Source organism: Ambystoma mexicanum, chromosome 12 (assembly GCF_040938575.1).
Source record: "Ambystoma mexicanum isolate Mex_15411 chromosome 12, UKY_AmexF1_1, whole genome shotgun sequence".
In the NCBI taxonomy this organism is placed as follows: Eukaryota; Metazoa; Chordata; class Amphibia; order Caudata; family Ambystomatidae; genus Ambystoma; species Ambystoma mexicanum.
The window spans coordinates 1184762627-1184784598 of NC_090936.1; the positions used below are offsets into that span (position 1 = coordinate 1184762627).

Genomic DNA, 21972 nt, shown 5'->3' on the forward strand with positions numbered 1-21972 from the left:
AGACTAAGCACAGGGAGTTTCGGCCACCTCCCTCACTTCCTGCCCACCCCAGACACTCGGGCGCAAGAGGCGATCTTCAGTCCTGAAGTCCGCCAAAGGCATAGAAACAAAGGGACCAAACCTGGTTTGGCACGCAGAGACAAACTCTAGAAGGACCTTTCCAAAAAGAAATGGTGAAAAAAGAAGACCGGGACCCGTTTAAACAAAGGGGTTTAAGGCGCCATATGGAAAAACATGGATCCCGCGATTTTTAGCTACCAGTGTTTGCGGTCGGGAAAAATCATGGTAGTTCGTTGTAAAACCACTGCCACCAGCCATTTCGATAGAAAACGATAGCATTTGACTGCTACATGAGTTTCTAGACACAGGGGATACTAGGTAGCCCCTCCAGCACTCTATAGGAAGATAGTGTGTGCGCACTCTATAGGAAGATAGTGTGTGCTGGGCCTAGAAATTCAAAAAGACTAGTAAAAAAATCAAGTTCTCAAAATCCAGCAAAGTTGCTTGGGGCCTCTAAGGTGAAGGGAATTAGCACATTTATGAGAATTCTCCCTAACAAGAACCATGGTCTTGAACATGTGAATGCACATTATACTTTATTGCAAAAGTGGATGGATTATTACAGAAGAACTCAACATTTCTATTTTAAACTCTGGAAGAATTACAGCGTACATTAATATACTGAGATTGAGCCAGTGACCTGCAGCTAATTTCAAATGTTAGCACCACTGAGCAGTCTAACCACTCACGGATGAGTTTATTTTACCTAAAACTCAATCTGAAAGAGAGAATCCTGTTGGCTCCAACATGTCTCTCTTGATCACGTTAATTTTCATGCTTCTTTCTAACAAAGCAGGACTTTATAAATTGAGCCAAATCAGTGAACAATCTTGCCCTACACATATCAAGCAAGACAATGTGAAATGACAAAAGTACTCGTTTTAAATTAATCACCACTCACCTGCGACCACATTCGGAATATTTTGCAACATTTTTTAGTATTAAGGCAGCTGTTAATCGGATGTGTTTAGTTATTGGTCCCTCTTTTTCATCCTAAAGCAATTGGAGACAGAGAAATTACAATCAAGAAGTTAAACAACCTAGCAAACCAATTACCCAATTAATGTAAGTGCATCCAAGACGCTGATGGACCCTGGCTACATAATGCAGGTGACAGTGTTTGGGTTAGGGTTTGTGTGAAAGAGAAGTGGTTGTATATATGTTCTACTCACTGTAAAATCTCTAAAAACAAGGTTTCTTGATCCCCTTCTTAGTGCCATTAAAGCTGCACTAGGATGATTCACAATCGCCTTTTGTGTTCTGGGAGTAGAGGAAGACCCTGCTGTTCCAGACTGCCTGTTTCAAAGACAGAAATGGGTGGAAAGTATTTACAATAGTGTCTAAAGATTCCAAATAATCAAAAGGGATAGCTGTAAGTTGAACATAAATATTAAACATTTTAATTTCTAGACTATATGCATATTTAAAAAGGATTGTAGGGAGTCGGTGTGAGATAGAAGTAATATCAAAAATACAACGAGTTATGTTTGAACAATACAACTGTATCTGTAAAATCAAGAATTTGCTATACAAAAACTATGCTGAAACAGTCTGCTCTGGGTTAATTCCTAAATTGCATAGACCAAGTATTTTAAAAAGACATGTTGTACAACTTTAATTTCAAACATTATCAGAAAGAAATGGGGTGATATACAACATCCAACGTTATTAGTGCAATGCTTAGAAATTTGGCAGTATTGGACACATTTACAAGAAAAAATACAGTCAACTGGATTGTTTTGGGAAGTGTCACTGTTATAAGGTTGTTCCCAAAACATGCGATTTCTCATATGGCAAGCATTACAATCACCCTGAGCAAAAAGCTTGGCACAAACCTTTCTGAAAAGCCACAATCCGGTCCCAAAAGTGTGTTTTTGCTTGTTTAGCAAAAATGTATCTAGTATTTTTTTTAATTAACTAGCTTTTTTCAAAATACTGTTATTTATATTTTAGAAGAAAAAAAAATTAACAAGGGTGGTCCTGGGAGTCCCTCTGCCAGACATTAGTCCTGGTTATGAGAGACTTACCCAGAGTCTTTAGCCCCCCGTGTTAATATGTATATTTTAGACCCACAGACCCATTTGTGGGCCCAGAGGACAACTTATTTATATTTGGCGTTTTATATAGCGTAAACCTAGCTATGAAGCAACAGAGTGCTACATGTCTTTGAGTGTGACATAGTAGGCATGAGGAGGGGTTATATATGCATTGTGACTTTCTGGCCATTGGTGTGGGATTTAATGTGGGAATACAAGGAGCCTAGGTGGACCTAGGTATTGACTGAAGAGTAAGGTCTTCAGTTACTTTCTGAATGGCAAGAGCATTGGAGTGGTCCAAATTGCCACCAGGATGGTGTTCAAGCAGTGTAGAAAAGGGAGTAGTCTCTTACCTGCAACTTCATTGCTCCAGCGTTGACATCTTTCATGGATTCACATGCTGTGAATATTTCCCGTCGCAAGGCTGTGGAACCTCCGTAAGTTTTACCTAGCATTTTCCTATGGAAAACGTTGACATCTTAGTGGCCTATCAACGTCCTATTTGGGTGCTTTAGGCTACCCAATATGACGTTTGGTATAAATAGCCCCGCCCCCGCGGATTCCCTTCAGATTTTAACCTTCAAAATAGAGGAAACCTGAATCACGGTTTGCATGCAGGGGAAGCCAGCGGGCGCCTGCGAATCCATGAAAGATACCAACGCTGGTGAAATGGAGTTACAGCTAAAAAAACTACTCCCTTCTCCAGCATTGGATCTTTCATGAATTCACATGCTGTGAATAGATTACACAGCAGTACGAACAACCCTTGAAGGTGCATGACAGGCAAACTAACTCCATCCCCGCAGGCCATAACCACGAACATAACCAATAACATCCAAAATCATGCAGGATAACAGAACCAGCAAGTGATGGAGTTAAACACAAACCCCGGAAGCTGCCAGGCTTACCTTATTGAAACCAGAGTTGAAGGACCGCCCATCCCACCTGTACATCTTCCACATGTTGCTGACCCAGACGATAGTGTCTGGTGAAGGTATGCAGCAGCGGTCAAGAAGCCGCCTGGCAAATGTCAATGAGCGGGATTTCAGCACAAAGCGTCGCCGACAACGCCGTGGACCTTGTAGAATGCGCTTTTGGAGGGCCCCTCAAGGACTTGCCAGCCTTTTTGTGACAAAATGAAATTGTGGACGAGACCCAACGGGAAAGTCATTACTTGGAAATGGATTGTCCGTTGCTGGAGGGACCAAACGCCACAAACCGCTGTTTCGACTGCCTGAAGTCCTGAGTATGGGTGAGATAAAACTTAAGCGCCCTCTTAACGTCCAGAGAATGCAGGGCTCTTTCCGCTGGCGTGGTCGCCTTAGCGAAGAACGAGGGCAATGAAATTGTAGCGTGTTGGTGAAACTCCAAAGGCACTTTTGGTATGAAGTGCGGATTAGTAGACAGGAGAACCTTGTCCCTCATGAATCGCAGGTACGGTGGGTCAATGACCAGCACCTGAAGTTCCGAAATCCTCCCGGCAGATGTGATTGCCACTAGAAATGCGACTTTCCACAAGAGGAACTTCAAGGACGCCATTGACATTGGCTCAAACAGTGGTTTCATGAGAGCAGCGAGAATCACATTAAGACTCCATACCAGAGCAAACTTTTTCTCTGGGGGAAATGTCTGAAAAAGTCTTTTCAGAAAATGCTTAACCAATCTGTCAATAAATAGAGGAGTAGCATGGCGCCGTCTGGTGAACCTGGAAATGGCTGCCAAATGCACCCTGACTGAAGACAACACCAGGCCCCTCTGCACCAAATGCAGCAGGTATGGGAGAACCTGTGCCAGTGTAACCTCCAATGGCCACACTCCCAGCTGCTGTTAACACCAGGCACAGAAACTCAACCCAACTCTGAGTAGTCAGGAACCAGGCACCCAGGCTCAGCGATGCCGGATCGTGATGCCACACTCTCCCTTCGTCCTGCGCTAGGAAATCCTGTTCTGCCCCCAGACGAAGCGGTTCTTCCACTGCTAGATGAAAGAGATCTGAGACCCACGTCTGTCTGGGCCAGAATGGGGTGACTAAGATTATTCTGCATGGGTATCTGCGCACCCACTGGCTCGTCCGCGGAAGCAGCGGAAATGGAGGGAACGCGCACCCAGAGAGCCCGTCCAGTGGAACGAGAACGCATCTCCTTTTGACCCTGGATGAGCCACTCTGCTGGCAAACAATGGGCACTGCTTGTTCTTTGGAAAGGTAAACATTTCGAGAGGGGGAAACACCCACTTCGCGCAGATCTTCGTCACCTGCTCCTCCTTCATCGTCCACTCGTGCAACTGCCCCCCAGTCTCTGCTGAGAGCGTCTGCCTGCACATTCTGGATACCTGGCAGATGGTAAGCCGTAATGTGAATTCCCCGAGCAATGGCCCAATGCCACACCTGCTGAGCCTCTCGACAGGAGCCGAGAATGCGTGCCCTCCTGCTGCCTCAAATAGAACATTGTGGTGGCATTCTCCATCAACACTCGAACCACTGGGCCATGGATGCGAGGGAGAAAGGATTTCAGGGCCCAGGGCACTGCTCGCAACTTCAGAACGTTTATGTGCAATCCTGCTTCCTCCCACGAACACAGGTCCTGGACCTGCGACTGGTCGAGGTGCGCCCACCAACCCACCTATGAGGCATCTGCCACCATCATGAACTCAAAATCCGGCTCCAGCAGGGGCATGCCTCGTACCAAATTGTCTGTGCATTCCCACCATCGCAGGGCTTCCGACCAGTCCCTTGGAAGGACCACCTTTTCCGACCATAAACCTCAACTTTGAGACCACCTGTCTGCGAGAAATTCCTGTACCGGTCGCATGAACAAGCGACAGTTCGGGATAAGGGGGATGCAGGACGCCATGGACCCCAGCAGTGACATGTAACTGCGGACCGAAACCACCGTTCCTCGGCCCCATTCGGCCGCTCGGAATGCAACTTAACCACTCTCTTCCGACGGCCTCACCAGATTGTCCTGTGTGAGAAACTGGGCACTGAGAAAAACCAATTCCCTGGATGGCATCAGAAAGGATTTTGCAAAGTTCACTGCGAAGCTCATCTATTGTAACAGGTACATGGATGCCTGGAGAGACTAATGCTCTTTCCGGCGACACCCCCCCGTACCAACCAGTCGTCCAGATACAGGTAAACATGATGCCCCTCCCTGCAGAGGAAGGCAGCCACTGGAGCCAGGCATTTTGTGAAAGTTCTGGGTGCTGACTTCAGCCCAAATGGGAGGACACAGAACTGGTAATGGTCGTCCCCGACCAGAAAGCGCAGAAACTTGCAATCGTTTGCCCTCATCGGGATGTGGAAGTAAGCGTCCTCCAAATCCAACGACGCCAGGAACTCCCCCGGCTGCACCACCCTGATCACATCCAGCAGGGTCAGCATCTTGAACCTCAAGCGTTGCAGATTCTTGTTCAATGACCTAAGATCTAGAATAGGCCTCCAGTTTCCTTTGGACTTTTATATGACAAAATACCGGGTGTACATCCCCTGGCCCCGTTCCGACACCAGGACTGATTGTATCGCCCCTTTCACCAGCATGAGTTCGACCTCCTGCCGCAAGACCGGCATGTGCGGTTGCACCACGTGCACAGGTGGAATTGGGAGTTGAGGATGCCGAAACTGAGTGGCCAAGAGGTACCGTAACCAGTACCCAGCAGTCCCTAGTAATAAGATTCCACTCATCGACGGGTCGCGACACTATGCCCCCAAGTCGACTGCCCGCATGGCAGTCATTGGTGAGACTTAAATTGCCGCCCCTTATCAGCTGAGGAGGCAGGAGCCTTCTTACGCTGCGCTGGCAGTCTTTGCTTTTCTTCGCCACTTGGAACGAGCGCCTGAAACCTTGGGAAGAGTAGCCTGGGCAACTGTAACCTAGGTCGTGGGAGGTGGCAAATCTGGCATTACGAGAGGCCCCTCGAAAGGGGCAAAAAGAACGGCCTGTTTGCAGAGCTCCCAGGGACTTCGCCGTTTCAGTGTCTTCCTTCATGCCCTTGAGCGCCTCATCGATCTTCTCTCCAAAAAGCTGCTTCCCATCACAGGGCATATCCACGACTTTATGCTCGACTTCCGGACAAAAATCAGTGCAGCGCAATCACGCCTGCCTCTGGAAAACAACACCATTATTTATTTGTTTGAAGCCCGACTCCACCAAGTCCACTGCAATGTTGATGCTGTGGTTGGAGGCCTCCTCCCCCTCTCGAACCAGCAGCATAGCTTCTTTGCACTGTTCTGGGAGATATTCCAGGAGCGGGGCCAACCCTGTCATACCTGGCCATAATGGCCAAGGAATTTGCCACCTTCACTGTTGTAGTGTCCACCGTGGCGACTTTCTTCCCGAAAGCATCTTGTTTTCTGGCCTCACTGTCCGGTGGCGTAACACTTGAGTTGGCTCCTCGCCTTCCGACTCGCCGACGCTGAAACCACGGACCCCGGCGTGGGCTGAGACATGAGGCACTTGAGGGTCGAGTTAGGTGCCTTAAACTTCTTTTACAGACATCCCTTCATGGCTGGTTCCGAAAAAGGATGGCACACCGTGCACAGGCCCTCCTGCCACACATGGTCCAAAATGGGGACCGAGAAGACTGCCCTCCATCGCTTCCCCATGTGGTCGAAAAGAAAACAGCCTTTTTCGCTCCTCCTCAGGAGCCAGGCCAAATTCTTGCCACGCCTTCGCCATCGTAGCGTGAAACGCCCCAATATCGTCCGGCGGAGATAGCGGAGCAGCCTGATAGGCGGTTACACCTCCGGGCCTGTATCCCACATATCTCTCCTGGACGACGAGGACACTGTCGACAACGTGTCACGAGGCCTGCACTCCTGATATCGACCAGCTCTCCTTTCTCTGGATTACTTCTGGGCAGGCCCAACCCCACCGGTGACAGCAACGTCAGCCGCACCGGAGGCGAACTCCTGGAGAGACTCGGGCGAGGGGCCTCAACAGGCACACTACGCACCACTGGAGGCACCGGGCTCAGAGCCACTGGAAGTCGCACATTCAATTGTCCCAACAGTGACTGGCACGTACTTACCACCTGCATAGAGAGCAGAGTGAGGGTTCAACTGGTACAGGGGCGCCCCAGCCCCACTCGCCGTAGACTGACCTGCCTCACGCAGACCCAGCGCCGATGGATGGAAACCTGGTTCATGGTCCTCCTCCAGACCCGAGGAGACTGAATACGAAGCCGGATCCTGCTGAATACGAAGCCGGATCCTGTTGGAGAATGTCCACTGGGAGCAACGGCCCGAAGCCAGCCCGAGACTGCCACGGATTTCCCGTCAGCAACAAACCACCATCCGCCTCCAGCTGCGTTGTCGACAGCAACCGCGGACCACTGACAGTCACGGCCGTCGACGACACTAAGGCCTCCACAGGCCTGGCCTTCTCCGGCAACCGCGTGGTTGAAGTGCCGGAACGGTGCTTGGACGAGTCTCGGCTGGAAGAGGACCTATGCCAGTACTCGGATGATGAGTGCTTCGAAGAGGACTCTCTCCTTCTCCTCCTCCTTCTCCCCCGAAGAAGACTTATGCACCGACTTCCCTGGCCTATCACTCGACCCCTTAGACTTGTTCAGTCTTGCCGACCTGGAGAGCGAAGAGCTAATCGCACCTCTAGAAAGATGCGACTTGGATTCAGAGGAACCATTTTTCGCCACCTCTGATGCCAGCACCGCCGTGCGTTGCTTCTTGGAAGGGGGTTCTGCGGACATCGCCCTCTGCTGCGTAGACTTCTTCACTGCCGGAGCCGAGGACTTGAATCCCCGGGACGAAACCTCTGAACCCGGGTAAGTGCCCTTGTTAAGCCAAGCAATCAACCGGCGGTTGCGGTCTTTCAGGGTTTTCTGAGAAAACCCACAACAGATCTCACAGGCATCCGCCGAATGATTGGGTTAAAGGCAATACAGGCAATCTGCATGGCCGCCCCCCTCAAAGACCTTTAGGCTGCAGGTAGCACAAGGCCTAAACAGCGATTTTTTCTGGCCCACAGATGACATACTGGCCGATAGTACGAAAAGCAAGTGTAGAACATGAAGAGTAGACATGAGGTGATCCCAACTGTTTGGAGATGGTTGCAATCTGAAGGGAAGCCGCGGGGGCGGGGCTATTTATACAGAACATCCTATTGGGTAGCCTATAGCACCCAAAAAGGACGTCGATAGGATAAAGGCCCAGTACACCGCTTGCAAGGAGAACAAGGTTTATTCTCATAACAAACAAGTATGCAATAGCAAAGGACTCTACTGCCACGGAGCACTCTGACGAAATAACATGGCCAATAGCTTATAAAGGAAAAAAGCCTCACAAGTGATGTACATCACAGAGGTTACAAATCCATGTAGCTGGTTGGTGCAACCCTATACATAGACTGCCTGGTCCATAGCGGAAGCCAGGTCATTGGTCCCATCTTCTCCTGTCTTCTTCCACATGGGGTTCTTAGCACGGTATTGGGCGCATAGCTTCTTAATTGGCAATTAAAAGTACAAATCATAGCATGCCCTATCCGTGGCCTAATGTGCACCTGGTACTACAGACAGGGCGCATAAGCTGCTTTATAGGTCACACGATCTTACAATCCCAGACGCGTCGGTGCCATTCCAGTTCTTCCCACTCCGGGCTGAAATGTGTTACTTTCCCCCCATGGCATCTCTCAGAACAAATCACAGGGGCCTGGGATATTCTGGTGTGATCTTTCTAATGAGATCTAACCGCTTTATGGTCGGTGGTCTGGGACAGACCCACACTCTGGAATGTTGGGGTCTTAGGACATGGGCATCTGGGCCCTATAACTTAGGATTTGGGTGGGGGAGGTCAGAGGCTCATGCCCTCCTTTTTGTGGGAAAGCTGCTCACAGGGAGCCCTCGGCCCCCTCAAGGCTTCGTAGGGCGCATTCTTTCTGAGTTTTACATGCTGTTAGTATGAGACAATGAGAGGTCTATGAATCCCTGTGGGTTTGGCTGCTGCTGTTCAAGCTTCAACCAGCTCATGCATTCATCCGCGTATTTCTAGGTTTCCCGCCTGGGCCTACAGCTGCTGTTTTCTAAGACGGCGTTTCATTTTCCAGTGCAATCTACACCCAGTCACATAATAATCTACCTATAACGCAGATTCTATTAACACGCCCCTCCCCAAGCGTCTACAACACACTGTGTTAGGCCTCTGCCACATTCAGAGCCTCTTGGGGTACTGGGACAATCGTCCCCCGCTTCCCAACAGTAGGAAAGAATGCAGCAAGAGAAGGCCGGTTTCGTGTTTTTTCCCTTACGCGCCATCATCGGGAGCCTCATCTGAGCGAATGTGTTTTTTCAACTAGGAAGGCAGTTGTGCTAACAGCATTTACCTTGTAGGTAAAGCAGGCAGGGATGGGAAACCAGTGCAGGCCTCTTAAGCTAGGGGAAAAGTAGTTCCATTTCTTGTTTCCCGTTAGGAGTCATTCTGCTGCTTTTTGGGCGAGTGAGAATGAGGCCATTTACGTTGCCGGAATCAGAGTGAGGAGGGCGTTTTCCCAGTTGATGTCAGAGTTTACCAGTACCTGGACTGGGGTGCTGAAATCTTTCAGAGTAAGGAAGGGTTATATCTTTTCGAGCAGGTTCAGCCAGTTTGGGCCTTTTAACAAATAAGTTGTCTGAAGAAGAGAGTGAGCTGGTTCGAGTGAACCAGAGTGATTTGCCAGTCAGGCCAGGTGAGGTATAAAGCTGCCAAGGAGCATGTCATTTAGCCACCCTTGAATGGGATTCTACGAAGATGCGTGACAGAGAAGGATGAATTCCACCTTTGTGGGATTGAGCTTCAGGTATGTACCCCCTCATCCAGTTTTTGGGAGTCCCGAAGACCAATTTGAGGATCGCAGAACCCGGCTATGTACACTTATTTCGTAAAGGGGCAACCAGATTAGCTAGTTGGAGAAAAAAAAACAGAGCCAATCTGATTGATTTGGGGTTCACAGATTTCTGGGGAGTCTAGTAGACCATGGGGTGCAGGCTTTTTTTATTTCAATCAATAGGAAATATGCATAAAAACAATGGTAGCTTACAAATCATCAAGACATGTATCAGAATCCACACCCTAAATCATACAGCAGGAACAATCCTTCAATTGGATACAATTACAACAAAATGATGATAATCCGGGTCATCTAGCCAAACCTAAACTATTACATCGAGTAAGCAATATGAAGCCAGGCCTATACAAAAATGTATATCAAGCAATCACCCAATGAATCAGCCAAACATAAAATCATCAAGGTCAACGAAAATCAGGGTTATGCTCCAAATCGTGTAAGCAAATGTCCCATTTACAATTAAGTTGTTTGTTACACATCCCTTGGTGTGGGATGCATAATCATCTAATGTAATGTTGAAACAGTGCGAGATTCAAAAGGAATCGCCAGACACCCCAGTGCAGTTAGCAGATCAGTAAGGCTTAACTTCAGGAGGGAGGAAGGCTAGCATGGAGGTATTGATGCCATTAGACACCACAAAAGAAAACACAATTTGGTATACTAAAAAATATACACCATGAGTTTACAAAAGTTATTTATGATAGGAGAAATAAGTGCTTAGATTGAACAGGACACACAGCACAGTTTAGATCTAAAAACAGTTAATGGCCAGTTAAGGGCCAACTCAGTTCAACTAAAATTCAAGCCCCATACCTGGTGGTAGACACTAATCGCTTTCCAGCGAGAACTTAATATAAGAATCCTAGACAGACACACAGTTATCCTTTCTAGGCAAGATCTAAGGGTACAACACAAATCTAAGCATAGATTTCCCTGATGCACTCTAAATAGAAGTATGAGACATATTTATTTGTTTTGATTCACTTAAGAACCTTTACAAAAACTGTAAACAGACACATTCATAATGTACCATTAGAAATTTTAAAACGTTTAAAACATTTGATAATTAAAAACGTTTAAAAAAACACATTTAGACATTTAAAAACATTTAAGACATATCCACATTTCTGTCACCATCTCACGATAAGTCAATTGTCATCAGTTGGTGGTGGTCAATGATCAATATAAGGAAGTGGAACATAAAACTATGGTCAGGTCCTCAGTACCACCCATAGTGCACTCCAGATTTTAAAGAGCACCAAGTGAAGCCCCTCCGAGTCAGAGTTTAGACAGTAGGCCCAGAATTAGTTCAACTTGATCGCGTCATAATGCCCCACATACTGCTCAGCACAGTCATGTAAAGGGACGCCCACCTTGGGCATGATGTCAAGACGTGCCTTGGGATTTTAATATTAGTTTCAATTATGCACCACCTACAAATTCTGTTTTTTCCAATAACTTGCAACACAGAGCTGATTGGTCCGAAGAGGTAGTCTAAAACTTCATACAGCAGGGCTCGGACATTTCAATAAATAGTACTGAGTCTCAAAGTATCGATGTACAATATTCGAGATATGTAACGTTATGCAGTGATACTAGGTGGATGTAGTCGTTTGTCCAATCCCATTGCTGTAACTTATTGCTTAACCCTTCTTTCAGTATTTAGAACCTTGTGCTCCATGCAGTCAGGGTGCCAATCGATCATAGTAAAGCATGCCTCATTTAATTTATTGAAATCGTCCTCTTTAATGTTGCATGCCCGTTTCGTCCCAGATTTATTGCCCAAGATTTTCACAATCGGACACTAAGGATCAGATCTCATCTTGATGAAGAGAATGCCTCTTCTAATCAAGACCTGGCTAGATAATGTCACCAGGCCCAGCTCCAAACTGAGGTACGCCATTGGTGTTGACTGGGACAGCCTCAAGGGCGGCCTCCAGAAGAGACCCTTGATTACATCCAGCCATGTTAGATTAGGCATCGCAAGGGCTTCTAGACATATAGTATTGCTGGGTCAAAGCTTTGTTTGCACAGCCTTATAACCCCTTCCATAGAGTAGCCGGCAGTATGATGTGCACATTTATAGATGGCAAATGTGAGCTGCCTGACTTTACTCTGTTCACTAGCATAAGTGGTCTATAATCGCCGTCTACCTGCAAAGGGATACCCAAGTACACATAAATTGGGACATATTCAATGGTTTGACTATCGGAAGTAATACTTCACTGAATGACCTGCTAGTGACAACCATCATTTTAGTTTGAGGTATTAATAACCAGCCCACTCTCTTTTGCGTATTCTGTAAGGGCAAGGAGCTTATTTTTTGCTCCACGTATAGTGTGATCCAACAAAACGAGGAATAGCAGTGTGCCACATTTTTACAGAGCAGCCTGTTATGGCAAGCAGGTGTGTCTGAAGATCTGCCAGTTCGAAGTAAAACAGCAGGGGGTGGGGGGGGGGGGGCAGGACGCATCACTGCCTGACATCCCTGTTGATCTCCTCAGCCACTGATAGAAGACCCTCACTTGTCAGCCTTATTCGCACATGCCTATTTATGTGGTGAAGTCTCAAGACTGAAATCAGCCAATCCAGGCAGCCATAGTTAGAGTTTCTGCTATAGTCGTCGGCGACATACAGTGTCAAATGCGGCACTAACATCCACATATATTATGCACAGGCCCGGACTTCCTTTAGTAGAGGCTTTCCTAATCAATTAATCCATAACTGTAATGTTGTGGACTGTTGCCGAGCCTGGTCGAAAGCCTGTCTGGGTACAGTGCAGTATACTATTTTCGTCTACCCAATGCTGCAGGGCTTGCAATACAAAATTACAAAAAAAAATGTTTCCAGCGATATCTAGCAGGGAAAGAAGCCTGTAATTCTCTGGTCATAGCCCGTCTCCCTTTTTATACACAGGTAACAAAATCGCATGCTGCCATAAAACAGGTAATATTCTCTACGCACGCACTTTATCAAACATGAATTTTAACACTGTAGCCCAAGCATCAGGGTCTTGTTTCAGCACTGCATTCGACACCACTCGGGCCTGGTACCTGGGAGCCTTTCAACCCTACTATAGCCTCACGTATGTCCACCCAAGTAGGGTGTAGTATCCACGGTTCAGATGATATTTCTCCAATGCCTGTCTCCCATGCAGCAGAGTATTTGGACCCTATAAAAACCACCCATTCTGGCTCTGCTATAGGGTTAACCACGGCATGCCTGGTATTGCCTTTAGCCCGAGACAATATTTGCAAAATAGGTCTAATATGGCCTGTGCAGAGAACATTTGTTGCTATTTTATATTTAGCTCAGCTCAGAGTGCCTCCTTCTCCAGAGCCACTTCTTGTAATTACTTTTAATGTGCCCAACTCTTGCCTTGCAAATTCCACTCTCTTCCAGTACCCCCCTTAACATATCTAAGCTGGCGTCGCATGAGTTGCTTGGCATCTCTAATTTCGACGTCAAAGGGTTTACTTTTCTCAGCTCCATAGAGGGCCACACAGTACGCTATATTAATCCCGTTTGGTAAGCTAGATTCTTAAAATGGCTTCCCATCTCGTCTACCCCTAACTGTGCAAACCTGTCCAACTCATGTTTTATCAAATAGTTGACTGCCTTAGTGCATTTAATAAGGTTATGTGGAGACCAACCAATCCTGTTGCCTCAGTGGTTCTCTACCAAACCCTTGACCATAGTGTCTTTTCATGGGATTTCTTAAATCAATTGTTAATATCAACATATGATGATCACTGTATACAGTCTGTTGGGATTTGCACACTTCGTCCCCAAAAAGTAGTCTACGGTTGAGACTTTGGCCCCATAGTCAAATGCAGTGGCCAGGGGTATCCCTGACTGTTACACATCAGTAGGGCCAATTTGTGAAGAAAGTCCAACCACTGCTTTCCCTTCTTATTATCTCTTGGATTTGTCATAACACTCGGGTTTTATGGATTTGTATTGGGCACAGTGTTTATGGTCAATACACTTAGCATTGAAGTCACCCCCTAAAAGGTATACATTCATGCTTTTCGCCCAACATCCATTCAGTCAACATCTCATCAAGAATACCATGGAGCTCCTTGGGTTAATTAGGTGTTAATTAACAAGCATATCAATGTATCAAACAGTTTTGATCTCTACCTCTATTGCTAACACATAAGGGGTGCTCAGGATAGTCTTTATACTTGTCAGAAGAACTGACTGTTTAATAGCTATGGCCAGTGTCTCAAAAGGTCGACCCTTCACACCTTTGGTAACCACATGTTGGAACATGATAAAGTCCCCCCAGTTGTATCCCTGTCATAAGCCATGTTTCCTGTAAAAACAGGACATCAAATTCTGATATGCAGCTAAGCGAACCCCTAGGGTCCAATAGGTGAGAAACCTCTGGCATTTCCACTTAGCACCAGCAAAGGTCATCTGGTCTGTCATCTGCCTAGTCAAGAACAAATTCAACCAATCCCAACACTTAGCATCCTCTGTAGACATGTCCTTGACTGTCATGCTTGTTTTAGGAATAGGAGTTGGAATATTCACAACCTGCCCTTCCTCCCTACCATTTGCATGAGTGAAATCAATAATGAATCCAGCCTTTTCAATTGACCCCAGATGGCTGCGTATTACAGCTGGCACCTCAAAAGTTGAGCAGTGCTCCCGTACAAAGTAACCACCTTGCAGGTCAACAGGCTCAACAAAAGTGAAGTCTTCAGTTGTCAAAACACGTAGTGCAGGAATTTATTTTACATAGATTCAAGATGTCTGATCTGTTAGTCTGTTTTTCAGTAAAAGTAGTAGGGCCTCGTCCAAGAGTGAACGACTTAAGGTCTTAAGGGGGTGAAGAAGGGTGTAGGTTAGGGGACAGGAAGATTGGGGGATGAAGGATGCAGGCAGGCTGGGGATGGGTGTTGGGGGAACCATGAGCTGCTGGCTGACCGTACAGACCACTTCATGCTGTTGGATGATTACAGGACCAATAATTACATAGTCTTGGTCGCCCCCTGTAGCCAAGGGATTGTCTACGTTTATTTGGGGGGCGACACACTGCACAAGTAACCAGCTAGTCAAGGTGCCCGCCACCTTCCTTCTCCTAATTTGTCTCACACTATTTGGACCTTTGGCTGCCTCATCCTGTGCCGTACCCAATGTGATGCACATAGAATTCGTAGGGTCAGGTATTTCAACAGTAGTTGACAAATTATTACCACAAGCCCCCCTACGTAGTCTGGCCCGCTTGGTCAGACGCCTTTGTTTGCTGGTCTTATACGATGACACCACCGTAATGTCATCTACTTGTTCTTCATCCACGAACACATTCACAGGCACCTCTGTGGGAGGGCCACTTCCCCCCAGGGGGGCTAGTCATTGCTGGAGTCGGCTTGTTCTCAGTCGTTGGTGTTAAGTCGACACCTGGGGCCTGCAGTCTTTTATCTATTGTAGCTATAACAGCCCCTTGTTTTTTAATTTCTTCCAAGATTACACTGCACAATTTGAGTAAGATGTTTACAGCCAAGTGAATCTCACTGTCTACGTGCACTGAAGTCCAGACAAAGGAGCTTGATTAAGGAATAGGCTCCTGTTGAAAACTGGACTGCTGTAACCTTGACTGGCCCCATATGCCTGACAGGGTAGTGGGAAAAAGTACAGGGGTGGTCGATAGTCGTCGTACCAATGGTCTCTGCTTCTTGAGAACTAATAGACATGTCCGCTGTTGAGACTTCAGGGATATCAGATAAACAGTCAAGCCACCTTGTGCATATAGTTACTGTGCCCACAGATGGGCCTGCCATAGATGTTAAGCCTTCACTAAGGTCCAAGCGGTTAGAGGGGTCAATGTTCACAGGGGGAAGTGAAAAACATGTTGCGGCTGTACCTTGCAACGAATAACAAAGCGAGTATGGAGTTGTTGTCACTGTCTCCATTGTCACTCATTGAGGCCTCCTTTCTGTTGGCTGCTCCTCCTATGAAATCACTTTGAGCATTACCTGCTGGGCAGTTGGTAGTATCCTCGTCTGTAGGCTGAAAATAGTCTGTCATTTTTGCACTTGGGACCCAGGCCCGTTGGTTTGTATTGTATGGTTTATTTGTAAAGCGCCTATACACAAGAAAAGTGTTTAAAAGCGCTCAAGGACAGAGGTAACAAGGGGAAAAAACAACAGTCATTCAGAGCGATACAAGTCTGCACAGTCAGAGTAAGTGCATATAATACATTAACAGTGTAAATAACAGCAAATAGTTCGGACGACGATTCTGCAGTTTTTCCAAGTCCATTGAGGCGCACCATGCAAGGTGGGGAGACAGGGAAGATACGAGTATCTTCAAGGCATGGTACATTCAGATTGTGCAAGTGCACAGACGGTACAGGGGAGGGAGGGGAGAACAAGTGCAGGGGATACGGGGGGAGGAGTCAAGTGCACCCAGTCAGTCAAAAACTGGGGTAAGTGCTGAGAGATGCCACTCTAATGGGTCATTGACCAAGTACAGTAGCGATGAGGCAAGTGCAGGCCCAGAGGCAAGTGCGATAGGACTGGTGAGGGTGCCAGGGACCTGTGAGACTCTGAGGTACACCCGGCGGCCATTCAGCAAGCTGTGTGGAAAAGGAGGGAGAGTGGTTAGCAGGGTAGAGGGAGAGAGAAGGAAGAAGAGAAAAGAAATGTCTTAAGGAGTTTCCAGAACTGAAGGAGATCAGGCTCAAGACGGAGGGCGGCAGGGAGGCTATTCCCGAGGGAGGCCCCTGTTGAGGATAAAGATCTCCCTCCAAATCTCTGCTTGGAGAACCGGCTCACTCGCAGAAGGTTTGAGGTAGATGAGCGGAGTGCTCGGGAAGGCATCATTGAAGATGGGTAGGTCCAAGGCCCCAGAAAGCCTTGTGGACAATGAAGAGGGCCTTGAACTTGATCCTTGCAGCCACGGGTGCCAGTGGAGAGATTTCAACACCGGAGAGATGCGGTCCATGGGCTTGAGGACAAGGATTAGTATTGCGGTTCTGTTCTCAAGGAGTTGCAGAGGGCGCAAAGCTGAGGCAGGGAATTTGAGAAAGAGGCTATTGCAGTAACCCAGCCTTGAGAGAACCAGGGCTCTGGAGAGAGTTAGCCGCTGAGGTAAGGTGAGAAAAGGAAGAGTACCTCAGAGGAGGTGCAGCTGGTAGTTGAAATTTTAGAAATGTCCAAAATGTGAGTGGAGAAGGAGAGAGAGGAGTCGAAGATGACCCCAATGTTTTTTGCCTCGCAGGTGGATGCGGGTGCAGGGCCAAGGGAGTCAGGCCAGAGCGAGAGTGGGAAAGCGGAGCAGGAGTCCCAATGCAAACAATCTTAGTCTTACTGGAGTTGTGGCAGTGGTAGTTTGCAGCACAACATGACAGAATTGCGGAAAGTCAGATATGACCGAGGTGCAGGAGGTTGCTGAGGGTAGCCTGAAGGAGCGTTGCTCATCATCCGCATAACACTAGGAGATAGAGGTGAAAGTGGCAATCACACGTGCCAGGGCAGCCATGTAGACATTCAAGAACCAAGGGGATAGGTTAGAACCCTGGGTAACGTCACAGGTTGAAAGTGATAGTAGAGAGAAAGGACCCAAGTTCCACCTGGGATGGGCAGTCAAACGAAAAAGGTTAACCACGCCAGAGCCTGACCTGTGATTCCCATGGTGTCACAGATGTGCGATCAGGATGTTATGGTTTACCGTGTAAAAGGCAGAGGAGAGGTCAAGAAGAATGAGGTCAGAGGGAGTGTTTGTGTCAAGATTGGAGAGCAGGTCCTTCATGGGTATTCAGAAGAGCAGTTTCCGTGCATCTGGATGCTCTAAACCCAGACTGATAGTCGTGGAGGCAACCAGCAGATTCAGTGTGGAGGGTGAGATGAGAGATAGCCAGCTTCTACAGGAGTTTGCCCAGGAAAGGGATGATGGAGATGGGGCGGTAGTTTGCCGTAATGGATGGGTCGGCAAAGGGTTTATCATCATAGGGTGCCCAAGGGAGTGCTTAAGAGAAGTTGGGAAAACTCCAGTAGAAAATGAGATTGCAGAGATCAGTCAAGGCTGGAGCGAGAGAGTCAATGTTGTCCTTAATGTATTTGGAGGGGTAGGAGTCCACCTGTTTGGATGAGGCTTTCATAGACTGGACTTGTCCGGCAACCTCATCAGGTGTAATGGGAGTGAGAGAAGAGAGGAAAAGTGGTGGAGGGGCCAAGGGAGGCTTCAGAGGTGTTGGTGTATGATGTGGTGTGGGAGTGAGAGGCGCGGAGGTCCTGGGTTTTTATGGTGATGTATGCAGCCAGGGCCGAGCAAAGGTCTTGGGTGGGTGTGACAGAAAAGGAGGCTGCTGCAGGATTGGCCAGTTCCTTACAGACTTTGAAAAGTTTGGCCTTGTTTGATGCCGTGGAAATGCAGGCTTGAATACATAATCTTTTCTTGGTGTGGACCCAAAGTCGATATTGCCTTTGGAAGAGGCGGCAGGCCAGTTTGTCAGAGGTCCGCCTGACAAATTCCATTTCCGCTCAGCTGCCCTACACGTGCGTTTAAGAGCAGCCAGATAAGAGCCATACCAAGAGTTGCACTTTGTGGAAGGCGTCAGTCGGACCTTCATGACACGGGCAAGAGTATCAAGGGTGTTAGAGATAGAGATTGAAGTTAGTGAGGGCTGTGTCAGGGTGGGAGTTCGCCGCAGGAGTAGGAGGCGGAGAGTAGGTGGAGGCAAAGGTAGGCGCTGTCACTCTTTTCATGGGTCTGGTGACTTTGAAACTGAGTGGCCGCGCTGGGTGTGCCGATGCAAGAGGAGAGCTTAAAGTGTGAAGAGAGAAGTCCATCCGAGAGAGAGAGAGAGGTCCATCCGAGAGAGAGAGAGAGGTCCATCCGAGAGAGAGGTCCATCCGAGAGAGAGAGAGAGAGAGAGAGAGAGAGAGAGAGGGGTCCATCAGAGAGAGAGAGGTCCAGAGAGAGAGAGAGAGGTCCATCCGAGAGAGAGAGAGGTCCATCCGAGAGAGAGAGAGGTCCATCCGAGAGAGAGAGAGAGGTCCATCCGAGAGAGAGAGAGAGGTCCATCCGAGAGAGAGAGAGAGAGAGAGAGGGGTCCATCCAAGGGAGAGGGAGGTCCATCCAAGAGAGAGGTCCATCCGAGAGAGAGAGAGAGGTCCATCCGAGAGAGAGAGAGGTCCATCCGAGAGAGAGAGAGGTCCATCCGAGAGAGAGAGGTCCATCCAAGAGAGAGAGGTCCATCCAAGAGAGAGAGGTCCATCCAAGAGAGAGAGGTCCATCCAAGAGAGAGAGGTCCATCCAAGAGAGAGAGGTCCATCTGCGAGAGGGAGAGGTCCATCTGCGAGAGGGAGAGGTCCATCTGCGAGAGGGAGAGAGAGAGCGAGAGAGGTCCATCTGCGAGAGAGAGCGAGAGAGGTCCATCTGCGAGAGAGAGAGGTCCATCTGCGAGAGAGAGAGGTCCATCTGCGAGAGAGAGAGGTCCATCTGCGAGAGAGAGAGGTCCATCTGCGAGAGAGAGAGGTCCATCTGCGAGAGAGAGGGGTCCATCTGAGAGAGAGGTCCATCTGAGAGAGAGAGAGAGCGAGAGAGAGAGGTCCATCTGCGAGAGAGAGCGAGAGAGAGAGGTTCATCCGAGAGAGAGAGGTCCATCCGAGAGAGAGGTCCATCCAAGAGAGAGAGAGGTCCATCCAAGAGAGAGAGGTCCATCCAAGAGAGAGAGAGAGAGAGAGAGGTCCATCTGCGAGAGAGAGAGCGAGAGAGGTCCATCTGCGAGAGAGAGCGAGCGAGAGAGGTCCATCTGCGAGAGAGAGCGAGCGAGAGAGGTCCATCTGCGAGAGAGAGCGAGCGAGAGAGGTCCATCCGAGAGAGAGAGGTCCATCTGAGAGAGAGAGAGGTCCATCCGAGAGAGAGAGAGGTCCATCCGAGAGAGAGAGAGGTCCATCCAAGAGAGAGAGAGAGAGAGAGAGAGCGGTCCATCAGAGAGAGAGGGGTCCATCCGAGAGAGAGAGGTCCATCCGAGAGAGAGAGAGAGAGAGGTCCATCCGAGAGAGAGAGAGAGAGAGAGAGAGGTCCATCCGAGAGAGAGAGAGAGAGAGAGAGAGAGGTCCATCCGAGAGAGAGAGAGAGGTCCATCCGAGAGAGAGAGAGAGAGGTCCATCCGAGAGAGAGAGAGAGGTCCATCCGAGAGAGAGAGAGAGAGGTCCATCCGAGAGAGAGAGAGATCCATCCGAGAGAGAGCGAGCGAGAGAGGTCCATCTGCGAGAGAGAGGTCCATCTGCGAGAAAGAGAGAGAGGTCCATCTGCGAGAGAGAGAGGTCCATCTGCGAGAGAGAGAGAGGTCCATCCGAGAGAGAGAGGTCCATCCGAGAGAGAGAGAGAGAGAGAGAGAGAGAGGGGTCCATCCGAGAGAGAGAGAGAGGTCCATCCGAGAGAGAGAGGTCCATCCGAGAGAGAGCGAGAGAGGGAGAGAGAGGTCCATCCAAGAGAGAGAGAGAGGTCCATCCAAGGGAGAGGGAGAGAGGTCCATCGAGAGAGAGGTCCATCCAAGAGAGAGAGAGAGAGAGGTCCATCTGCGAGAGAGAGGTCCATCTGCGAGAGAGAGAGAGGTCCATCTGCGAGAGAGAGAGCGAGAGAGAGAGGTCCATCTGCGAGAGAGAGAGGTCCATCTGCGAGAGAGAGAGCGAGAGAGAGAGGTCCATCTGCGAGAGAGAGAGCTAGAGAGAGAGGTCCATCTGCGAGAGAGAGCGAGCGAGGTCCATCTGCGAGAGAGAGAGGTCCATCTGCAAGAGAGAGAGGTCCATCCGAGAGAGAGAGAGAGAGAGAGAGGGGTCCATCTGAGAGAGAGAGAGAGGTCCATCCGAGAGAGAGCGAGAGAGGGAGAGAGAGGTCCATCCAAGAGAGAGAGAGAGGTCCATCCAAGGGAGAGAGAGAGAGGGGTCCATCTGCGAGAGAGAGGTCCATCTGCGAGAGAGAGAGCGAGAGAGGTCCATCTGCGAGAGAGAGGTCCATCTGCGAGAGAGAGAGGTCCATCCGAGAGAGAGAGAGAGAGAGAGAGGGGTCCATCAGAGAGAGAGAGGTCCATCAGAGAGAGAGAGAGAGGTCCATCAGAGAGAGAGAGAGAGAGGTCCATCCGAGAGAGAGAGGTCCATCCGCGAGATAGATATATATATATATATATATATATGGGATACATTACTCACCGTAATCGTATTTCTGATGCTTGTATCTGCTTAGATTCACATGCTGTGCATAGGCCGACATCTAGTGGAAGCTGCGGAGTATTACAGTTTGTTTTTCGAAAATCGAAAATGGGCGTCGACACAGGGCGTGCCAGTAATACTATCCGTAGTGTGACGTCCACTGTACCCATGATCCCTCACGCGTCTAGGATCCCCAGATTGTGTTTTTCCTGACATGAGGTAGCATGAGGAGTAGCGTGAGTACAGATAATCCAAGCAGATAGGTAGAAAGGTAGGACTACAAGCAACCATGCGCCTTCTCTCAGAGGGGAGGAAGGGTGGGTCGCATGTGAATCTAAGCAGATACAAGCATCAGAAATACGATTACGGTGAGTAATGTATCCCTTCTGAGGCTTGTGGAATCTGCTTAGATCACATGCTGTGCATAGATTAGCGAGCAGTACCTGAAGGAGGTGGGGTGTGAGAAGGGTCATGAGCAAATAAATGTCTTAGAACCGCTTGTCCCACTTGTGTATCTGTCTTGGAATGAGTGTCAATGCAGTAGTGCTGAGTAAAAGTGTGAATAGAGCTCCAAGTAGCTGCTTTGCAAATGGTGTCAAGGGGTACATTTGCAATGAAAGCCAGAGTGGCCCCAATACCTCTTGTAGAGTGGGCCCTAGGCGTGAAAGGCAGAGTCTTTTCAGCGAGTGAGTAACACAGCTGGATACAGTTAACAATCCACTTAGAGATGGCACCCTTAGAGACGCGATCCCCCTCTCTGCCTGTAGCTACGGAGACAAACAGCTGATCTGTTTTTCGTAACGGTCTGGTCTTGTTTACATAGTAGAGGACCGCCCTACGCACATCTAGTGTGTGTAGTTTCACCTCAGCCGA

The 21972-nt window shown here is 48.5% G+C and overlaps 1 protein-coding gene across 1 annotated transcript in view; it reads right to left on the bottom strand.

Moving 5' to 3' along the window:
- Positions 1-21972, bottom strand: part of ARID2 (AT-rich interaction domain 2) — a 1843885-nt gene that overhangs the window by 33586 nt on the left and 1788327 nt on the right. The window contains exons 19-20 of the mRNA XM_069629837.1: positions 1233-1356; positions 962-1053 (exon numbers count right to left, since the gene is read on the bottom strand). Coding sequence (XP_069485938.1) covers positions 962-1053; positions 1233-1356 — 216 coding nt within the window. The remainder of the gene's footprint in view (positions 1-961; positions 1054-1232; positions 1357-21972) is intronic.